Source organism: Acanthochromis polyacanthus, chromosome 21 (assembly GCF_021347895.1).
Source record: "Acanthochromis polyacanthus isolate Apoly-LR-REF ecotype Palm Island chromosome 21, KAUST_Apoly_ChrSc, whole genome shotgun sequence".
Taxonomy (NCBI): Eukaryota; Metazoa; Chordata; class Actinopteri; family Pomacentridae; genus Acanthochromis; species Acanthochromis polyacanthus.
This window is the reverse complement of record NC_067133.1, coordinates 15,203,076-15,213,644: the sequence shown is the minus strand read 5'-3', so window position 1 is coordinate 15,213,644 and position 10,569 is coordinate 15,203,076. Positions and strand designations below refer to the sequence as shown.

The following is a 10,569-nucleotide window of genomic DNA, read 5'->3' as shown; positions in this document are numbered from 1 at the left end:
TCCTTCTACACCTGAATTCAGTGCATCTCCAAGAGGCAAACTGTAAATGAAATTGTACCCAAAACGGCTTGTTTGCTGAACATCTGCTTATCGACAGACTCTTCAATTTACTGATGCTTTATAAATGCCTCATAGAGAAGCCTCTAGTCTCTACTGGGTGTAGTACAGCAACTTAGACAGATGTGTGACCAATAATTACTCTCAAAAGCATGAATTAAGGCACTATAATGTTTTATCCAAGGAGGAACAAAGTGATTTTGTTTCTATAAGCTGTTTTCCGTGAAGTATATTGAATTTCCCTTTTGGGGATTAAAAAAGTATTGTAAGCTTTGAGCTTACAATGAGTTGTAAACTTTTTCATCCTGATTGATATTTGCCTGCTTGCACAGGCCTAATAATCTGTTGATAATAAATGACTTACGACAAAGCAGACAAAGGTACAGGTACAGTCAGGTGTATCTATTAAAATTCAGTATAGACTGTTCAAGAAAGTTCTTGGAAGCACTTTGTTAAAACAAGTGGTGGGGTGCAATAAAAAAAAAATCCATGTTGTGATGATTGACAGACTGAAACAATAGACTGTGTGTATAACAGAACATGAGTACAAAGCAGAGGGTCTCATCTGCTGTATCAATGTGTACGAGAGCATACAGACTGAGCGGACAGAGGACATTTCCAAAAGGCCCTTGAGATGGCCTTTTTCTTTATTAAAGGGTAGTGTAACATTGGAAATACACATGATATTTAATATGCTTTTCCCTTTTAAAATCCCAGTCAAATTACGTTAATGACCAGTGGAGCAGAAAGTCTCAGAACAACGGTGTACCCAAGGTCATGGACTTAGAAAATTTACGGAAGACGTATCAGTGGTTTGATCAGAAAATGATCTTAATAATTTATCAGTCAGTTGAAATGGAGGTTACTGAAATTATTCTGAAAAAAATGACAAAAAGAAATATCTCAACTTGTAATCAGATTGACAGGCTACAGTATATTGTCTCCCAGAATTCTTTCACAAAGCAACACAGCATTTTAAAAATCCTTTAAATAGCAATCAACAGGTTAAATTCTTATGCAATAAATACTTTTCAACATCGCCTTTTCTTTTGTTATTTTTTTTAAGGTTTGGCTTACAAAGTCCCAGCAGTAATTTGCTTTTAAATGTCTTCTCCTTCACATTTCGCCACCCAATATATTATTGCACTAATAATTGAGAGTCAACACTCTCAAATACACTATTGGTGTAAGGTTTACTTTTTGCTGTAACCAGAGGCTAAGGGCATTCCCCTCCTCAGAGGGATTCAGTCAGAGAGCCTGTTGGAGGACCAGTAAGGATGATGGTTCAGACCTCGGACTCCAAGCTGGATACCCTGCCCCAGGGCTTTGGCACATAGGGACTGTTGACTCTGCGCGCCACCAACACCTGCCTCCGCTCTCTGCTCCCAGAACCTGGCTCTTCCCTCTTTCCTGTGCCATCATAGGCCCCAAACATATTGTTGTGGTAAACCACCTGTCTGTCACCCATACGAGGCAGCATTGCTGCATTATCTGGACAGTGACTTGTACAGGGAAACAAGTGGCACACGTCCTTGGAACCATTGTAGTACTGGGACGGTCCCTGGGCTAGTGGCCCCACATACACTGGTAAGTCTGTGTATGAGTTCAGGTAGGTGGAGTAGTGTCTATGCACCACTGTGGAGGAGGAGCGGCGCAGAGCAGCGGCATTCTGCAGGATGGCTTCCCTGTAAGAGGGCAGCCGGGTGGACTCAGAGTACTTGAGCTTTTGCTTGTAGGGGTAGGAACCCATGTGGGCTGGGTCCAGATAGGCTGGCTCTGCAGCCAAAGGGTAGCAGGACAGGTTGTGCCCCAGACTGCCATATAACTTGTGGGGCTTTGGGTTAGCCACTACAACCCGTGGAAACAGGTCAGGCATGTCTACTCGGGTGGAGGGAGATGTGGATGTGGAGGGCTTTGTTTCATCTACCTGACGGATCCTATCGTTGCCCCATGTGGCTTTGAGGAATGAGGCGCGGCGGTTTAGTTTGTCCTTCCCCAGGAGCGGTATGTCATCCATTTCAGGCTCCAGGTAGGACTTCATACAGGAGTTGCAGCTGGTGCTGCCGCCTTGGTAGTGTCCTGGAGTGCAAGCCATGGCAGCTGCATCAGGGGCGTGGTTGTTCAAGAGGTGATTGGCCCTCAACTCAGCAAGGCAGGAACGAGGTTCATCATACTCACTTCTCATTCTGGGGTCTGCAGCATCAAACACATAGCTATGAGATTTCCTCCTCCGGCTTACACAGTCAGGGGGGTAGCTAAACTTCCTTCTCAGAGGTGGTTTGTGCTCCACATAGATATCGGGGACCTGGAACTCCCTGTAAGGAACAAAAGGGGATGTGGGGATCCGGGCGTGGTTCTCCACATACAGCCTGCTGCCGTGGTGGGGGTTAGGAGTTCCAGGAGAAACAGGATCCCTCATGGCGATGTGTGGGCTGCTGAGACTGGAGATAGGCAGAGTCCTCTCTAAGACATGCTGACTGGTGCGGGCAGGCAGCGTGTAGCGGAGTGGTGTGGGCCTGGTTACCACACGGGGCTTATCCAGGAGGGGTTGGGTGGACGTGTCCCCATAATGAACTGGGAAGGTGGGTGTAATGGCCCTCTGAGGGTATGGGGAGTGGTTGTCTGTGATGCTTGAGATATAGGGCAGACGGCCATGGGTCATATCTGTGGTTGTAATTCTGGGTGGCAGGCCAGCCCGCACGTTGTCAGCTCCCCGCCTGCTCCAGTTCTCTATTGTTTTGGTGGCATTGTCTAAAGAGTTCTCCACTCTCGCAGAGGACACCATGTCCTTGGCTGTCTTCAGCATCTTTAGCATGTTGGCTTGTGTATAGTTGGTAGTGACATCTGGACTCTGCATGCTTCCATTGCGGTCAGTTTGCTCTACTCCATTGAAACAGCTGTAGATGCCCTACAGAGAGACAGAAGAGTAAAATTAAGCTTCATCAGATACCAGAATGAGCCAGCAATCTCCTGAACTCCCAAAGGTTTTCAGTTATGTTTCACTACTGTTGCTGAGATTAATTTTGGCAACGTTGCAGAAAGAGACTCATTGTTCTTTCTGGTTGTTCTATGTCCGTTTTGCTGTGATTGAAATGTTGTTTGCACACAGTTTGATCTTAAAAACGGCTCCAGAATATAAATGAGTTAGTTGCTGATCATGCACTTACCATATTAGTTTCTCCATTTTTATCCTACCAGCTTTATTTTACTTTCAAATTAAGTATCAGTTTGGAATACATAATCTCACCTTTGACTGCTTTCGACACACAGATGAAGGTTTTTTAATGGGGCAGTTTAAATTCTGTTGCTCAGGCATCATGATCATCGCTTTATTTCAGCAAGTATCCATGAACTCCTTTTATTGCCTTAAGCTCATTTTATTTTACTATCTTGTTTTATTGTTGCTGGTCTTGAACTGTTGTGCTTATGTACTGATTTCACTTATTGCATTTTCAATACTTGTAAAGTTGTGTGTTGAAGGATACCTCCAAAGGTGACAGCAGGCTTTGAAATCGCTCATGTTTCTGCCATTACTTCACAAGGATCAAATGTTCAAATAGTATTTGAAAGAACTATATCCTGCATTGCATTTCATACAGTATGTGAGTATTACTTACTCGACTGATAGCGAGAAGGAAGTCCAGACGCTCTGATTTGCGGACTGAATGTCGCAGTTTCCAGTAGAGCAGATGTTCCCAGGCAAAAACCAGTAGGCTCAGACCCATGGCGACAAGCAGCATATAGAAGACCCCTGCCATGTTGTCAATGTCCAGCTTACTGCTCATGACCTCTTTCTTTTCATTACGGCAAATACCTGTGAGCCAGACGGTCTGCAGCTTTTGTGTGTCACCTGTGAGGGGAGAGCACAGAATACAGGCTTAAGCCCTATTTGCATAACACTAGTATTATTTGGTTTTGAGTGAGTAATGGAACATCCTCCAATCTCCTATGAAATGCATTTGCATGGGATAATGAAATTCTCTCAAATAAGCAGCACCCCAGATACAATTGAATAACACTGGCCCTTCTCTTTGAGGCTGAGCAAATTGAAAATCCAGATTACACAACAGTTGGTCTTATAAAAGAAGAAAAGCAAATAATAGCTGCAGCAAATTGGAAACTAGTGTCAGGTGAGGGGCTGTAGCTTTTTAACTTGTGACTTCATAAAACAAAGTTGCCCTATGTTGCAAATGCTGATTTTATTTCTTTTGTAGGGGTAAAATTATCAGTTATATCAGAAATGAACGTTATGGACCAGCTTTCTGAGCCTATTAATTTCCTGATGGCACAGATATCTGTTAAACCACCTTGGAATCCAAATCTCCAATGTTGTTACTGAAACTCTTTCATTAAATGTGTTAGAACATTATTTATTTGCAAAAACCCCCCCAAAAAACCAAAACTATTTTGCAACGTGTATTTGCTAAGTTATTAAACCATTGTATATCCCAGCTAATACTGGCCTCAAGTAAACAGTTCTCCAACTTTTTATTCTTTATTGTGTGTTCCAGCTGTTGTCCTACTGTTGTCTCCAAAACTAAAAGGACTTGATTTTGCTGCTGATGTGAGAATTAATATCGCAGCCCTGTCTATGGCTTCTATCTGACATTATGCAATGTGCATCATTACCTGTCTTACTACTCATTGCATATTCTGCAAGGTGATGAGGCTTTTGCCTGAGGCTTTGAAATGACTTGCCTAAGGAGCTGAGCGGAGCTGAATAAGTACCATATTGTAAATCACCTCTTGAAACTTGGTTTTAGTGGAATGCATTTATGAACCGTCTTTTTATTGGTACATTTACTATAATATTATATTTTTGTAGCCTATATATATCCTATTCCGCTTTGCTGCTGTCTTGTTTTTATGAGTATGGTGCCTTTTATTGTATCAATACAGTAAATTATCGATGTTTTTATTCATTCCATGTTGTTATTCAGGTTTATGGGAACAAATACTTTAAAATATGGTCAAATTTCGTGAAACTCAGCATCTGTTGTATATAGATGAAGATTTACCATCAGACCAGGGAATTGGAGCAGGGCCAGGTCGATGGGTCGTTTCCAGCGTGAATCCTTCTGCAGGGCGATGCCATAACCAGTGGTAGCAAACACTTTCCCACTGCCAATGGTCACAGCTTGCAGCCTTCTCTTTGCCAGCCATGTAATTCAGCACAGCAGCATCATAGATAAAAGCATCCAGTTTCCTAGCAGAGTGAAGAAAAGAATCTTTACTCAAATGGCCATCATGTAACCGCTTGGCTCTGCTTTGGCTCTACCTTCTACTGTATATATTGTTCTTAACGATTTTTGGCTGACACCTACCCTGTTTTGAGGCTGTTAAGGGCATCCTCTACTCCCTTCTGGTTGTATTGACCATGTGTGAGTGCATCTCAGGGTAGTTACTCCTTATGTTGCGCTCTGTGCTGCCATTTGGGACTGTACCGAAGCGGAACGGAGGGTACTGCTCCTGTGCTTTTGAAACTGTTGAGGAGGTAGAACAAGAATTAGAATAACAAAAAGATATCAATTTTTGTCTGAATACCCATGTAAGTGAAGAAAAAATAATCTTTAAATCATTTTTTAAACATTCAGACCTAATAATATCACTGTAATGACCTTGTAATTGTCACGCAAAAAAAATCACTTTGTTCCATCAGCCCGATGTTGAATGATTTCATTAAAGCCATAAGATCTGTACAGCCCAGATAAGAGCTCTGAAATATTCATATAATGACAATGACCATGTTAATGTTTGGGTGATTTTGCCCTCAATTCCTAACTGCTTTTTTGATAGTTATCCTGCTGGCTTCTTGTTCTGGCAATTTACATATCTAGCTCTACAATCCAAAGATCCGACAATAGAAATGAACTCCGTGTCAGGACAGTGTGTCCAGAGGGATCCAATTTCCTTCACCCTGTCCTTGTCTGTAGTAAGAAATGAACTTCTTGTTTTATCTTTTTGCTTTTGGCAGTACTATATGCATTTAATCATTTGTGATGAAAAGAAGTGGGATAAATGGAAGTACAAAAATTACAGTTTTTCATTAACCTTACGTGAATACCTTCACAGTACACAAGCAACGGGACAATTTGAGCTAAAGTTTGTGCTTCATAGAGATGTTCTTAACAACTAATTTCCTTGTTGATTGAACAATAATTGAAGTTTAGGCTAGTTAACCCTGGTTGCACTCCAATCTCAATGAGATTTTTTAGCACTTTGTGTTTTGGCTTGATATGTGCTGAATGTGGTTACACATTGCTCCAGTTGACTGATTAAAGTGCATTTTATTATGATACAGCCTTTACACAACTTTACCTTTATTTCTGAGATCAAAGCAGAGGTTTGGCTGCCTCAGAATGGGCCTTTGGAAAGTGACTACTTAAGGCAGTAAACAATATGTTACTTTGCAACCTTGTTTGACATAAATCCATCCATCCGTCATTTCTTGCACTTTTCTTCTCAATAACGCACAACATCTGCAGGGAGCAGGGGACAGCAATGACAGGTAGCTGCATTACTGCTTGCAACAGTTAACCAGCATTGTATATTAATAAAACATTAATAAATCATTTAACAGATCAGTGTTTCTGGTGGTGACCAGCAAGGTCAGCATTATTTAACCATTTAAGAAACAGTCCATGTTCTCTAGTTGTCTGCAGAGGTCTACAGGGGTGAGTGTGATTTGTGAAATTTCATCATCCATCCAAATTCGTGATTGCCCATATCGATCTCTCTGTGGATTTCCGCTTGTCTGCTAAAATTTTTGACGTGTGGACTGTATGCACTGCAAGCTTGCCAACTACACTAGAAAGACCACTGGTGCTTACAACCAGTGTTTGTCATGAGGAGAAGTTGTGCAAGAAGAATGCCCATCCTCCACACCTGTATAAATTTATCATTTCAAGCATTGTATTTCTGTCAGACTTTGGAGCTACTTTTGTACATGCCCAAACATAGTTAGAGGTTCCAAATCCTTCAAAAATTCTGTGCTGTGTCTTATAACTGTGCTCAACACAACTCTGGAGTAATCACATTGATTTCCTGCGACAGCCTAATTTGTAAGTAGCTGCTGTATTCTGTCAAAAGTGTAAAGTGACACTCAACCATTATTAAACAGCTATCCTATCTTATTTTCTGTGCTCACCTGATCCTTGCTTGTGTTATATCTCCTCTCAGATGTACATGATTTTGGATAAAAGTGTCTGCTAAATGAAAATGTAGAATTATAGGATCTGGGAGAAATTTGACAGTCTGTATAGCAGGCCGATGGTTACCTATTGTAGTGTGATTGTAACCTAATGGGTGTTCACTGTCTCTGCAAAGTTTACATCCATCAGCACACATTGTTTGAACACACTTAGAATTCCCAGACATCTGCTAGAGCCTGTCCTCCATATGGTTTTCAGTGCTACAGTGATATTTTCCTACTTTGACCTTGATGTTAAAGTGACGTGATTGTTTGAGGAAATGTAAATATAGGTTGTTCAAAGTGTGTTGCAAAATGGCTAATGCTGTTGTTTTCCTGATGATTACAGCCTTCACATCTCCATATTGCCTGCTTGGATGGAGCTTTTCTATGTCTTGACAGCATGTTGCTGAAAGGTTTTCTGCATATCCCTTCCTCATCTTACAAAAAGAGGATGTATTGAGGTGGACTGAAGGAGGCTGGGTGATGTCAGACTTAACATGATGTGTTACCCACTCACAAGGACTGTTCTTATACGGGAAACGTCTGTTCTGTAGGAATGAGGTAATCATCTACCTTAACACAGCACAATGTCTTTAAAACAGTTCTGCTCGTCTTCATCACGCTCTCTTCTGATACAAGGTCACTTTCTGTGGCTTCCTCTTGTACCTCATTTACATTTACTTAACCTGAGGGGTTCAGCACAGCTGGACAAACAGCAGTTCAGCCCTCTGTTCCCACCATGCCGCCACACAGACCACTGTTCAATAATCTATGGGCTCACTGTCAAAATGGCTCCATTTCTTTCACTGCATAGCAGAGTTAATGTATAATGAAACGAGAATTTTAAATGACTTTGCTGGAATCGTAATGAGCAGTGGACAGCTTGGTCTTTTCCTCAAATGCCTCTTTAATCCCCTCAGTTGCCTGCAAGCTAAGAGTCTACAAATCATTTTTTGTGCTGATGGTTTAACATGGATTTCCTTGTCAATACCCCTATAAAACACATCCCCAGGCCAGACAAATATGCATAAGATAATACTAGGAAATTATAATCACTGTCTCCCCAGAAAATCCACTTGGGTATTACATTTCATAGGCTTTCCATTGACAACCCTTATAAAAGTCTCTGTATGTAATTCAATTTCACCACTTACACTATGAGCCCTTTTATATTTTGCAGGCAAAGTGAAAAGTCACAGCCATGACATTGCCACTTCTGGATATTTACCTTTCATAGCTCCACCACACATTGTTTACACATCCAAAATAGACCACTTTGTGTTTTTCCTAATCTCTACATTAAACACAGCAACACGTGCAGGACTGTCAATGACAAAGGTCTGCACCTTTTTGTCGCTCAGTCCAGAGACTGTGTCGATGTACTGCTCCTGGATCATGAAGGCAGCCAGGTTAGCTGTGTAGGAAGCCAGGAAGATGACAGCAAAGAAAGCCCAGACCAGGACCATTATTTTACTGGTGGTACCCTTTGGATTCTCAATAGGGACAGAGTTATTGAAGACGATTCCCCACAGCAGCCACACTGACTTCCCGATGGTAAAGGTGGGACCTCCAGGATCTGAAAAGATGAAACCAAGAGTGGACTTAGCATCAACCTATTCATGGTGGACAATGTTGTAGTTTTTGTGGGCGTTTTCTTATATCAGTGGGCTGGAACTAACAAATACTTGCATCATCACTTAATCTGCCAATTATTTTCTCAATTAGTTGATTAATTTTATAATAAAATGTCAGAAAATAGTGAACAAATAGGTTGTTAAAATCTCCAGTACCCCAATTTAATGACTTCAAATGTGTGGTTAACATCTACAATAATAAGCATCAGTCTAATTTCTTTATTGCTGTTTAATTACAATTCCTGATAAAATATTTTAAAAATGCATCACCGTCTGATGCAGACACCTGTCTCTGTCTGTAGTCACCACTAAATAATCTTGAATAGTAATTGACGCTGAAAAAAACATAAGTTGATCCTCTCTATAAATATCTTGTTTAATTTGACCAACAGTCTGTGTTCCCAAGATATTGAGTTTACTGTCTTGCACAACAAATAATTTATCAAATCCTCACATTTCAGACACTAGAGCCAATAAGGATTTGGCACATTTGATTAGAAAACGACAAAAACAACGGTTTCTTTGCCAAAGTAGCTGCGGTAAATGAAAGATTGACTGATTGTTGATGCAAAATAATTTTCAAACTATGCTCTTCGTATTTTGTACGTAATTTTAACACATTTTGTTTCAGATTTTGGAGAATGACTTTTGACTGAGCTGAAACCAATGGATCTTTCTGAAAACCAAAGTGGACAAGTGTTTTGTTGTTGGGATGCTGTGCTTTTAAGTCAAACTGCTGGTCCTGACAAAAGCTGGATTGATTTGTTTTTTTCCCACTGTCAATCAGCACCACAGTGTGCTATGTACAAAATTCGATGGAGATACAGGTGATCTCTGTTACTGGTTTGATATAATACAAATTGGAACATGTTAAGGTTGCCATTACGATGAAGGGATTGGTCCTTGAGTCAGCCAATTGACTTATGGAAGACAGTAACAACAATAATAGGGTACCAGCTGGCAGGTTGAGAGATAATTCAGTTCATGTAAAACTCAGTTACATTCTGTATAAAACATATACAGCCAATTTGTCTTTGTCTTAGTTTTGCAATGAGAACATGGCCTCTTTTGACATTATTATGTATTTTGGCATCATATATGACGCATATTATAAAACATGTAAAAATCAAGACAAAGCCAAGAGCTTACCCCATTTGGCCTTTAGTCATCTATTGTATCATATTTATAGACCATATGGCTCTGAAATGAAACTACAGTATCTCAATTTACCAAGCATTGATCCAATATGTGGCCACTGTAAATAGGCTTGGATGTCACATGTTCTCTAAATCCCCTTGATGCCTTGATCCCCTTTAGATTGCAGTGTTTGACGCATCTCTCTAGAAGTTTAGGTCACATCAAATCACACCAAACTGTATTTTCCTTTTTTTTTATATATATATATATATGCAATTTGATAAAATACAATATTTACTGCTAATGAAAAATCTGCTGATAATTAGTATACTAAAATAAATTAAAATACAAAGTTAAAGTGAATTTTTGCATTTTAAAGTTGTAACAACGATTTTAAGTTTTGTTTTTTTTAAATTCCACTTGGACAGTTTTTTTTAAAATTTCCCAACTTTAGAGCTCTCTGTTCTTTCACACTGACCTGAACTAAACAGAAATCATATTTGATTTCTACCACCCTGTGTCTATTTTTACCACGGACTGGTCAACATA

At 40.3% G+C, this 10,569-nt stretch overlaps 1 protein-coding gene across 1 annotated transcript in view; it reads right to left on the bottom strand.

Moving 5' to 3' along the window:
- Nucleotides 1-668: 668 nt before the first annotated feature.
- Nucleotides 669-10,569, bottom strand: part of grin2ca (glutamate receptor, ionotropic, N-methyl D-aspartate 2Ca) — a 67,503-nt gene continuing 57,602 nt past the window's right edge. Inside the window, 8 exon segments of the mRNA XM_051941129.1 lie at nucleotides 669-2,965; nucleotides 3,675-3,907; nucleotides 5,084-5,199; nucleotides 5,201-5,263; nucleotides 5,382-5,430; nucleotides 5,433-5,540; nucleotide 8,404; nucleotides 8,596-8,825. Coding sequence (XP_051797089.1) covers nucleotides 1,343-2,965; nucleotides 3,675-3,907; nucleotides 5,084-5,199; nucleotides 5,201-5,263; nucleotides 5,382-5,430; nucleotides 5,433-5,540; nucleotide 8,404; nucleotides 8,596-8,825 — 2,423 coding nt within the window. The 3' untranslated portion in view covers nucleotides 669-1,342.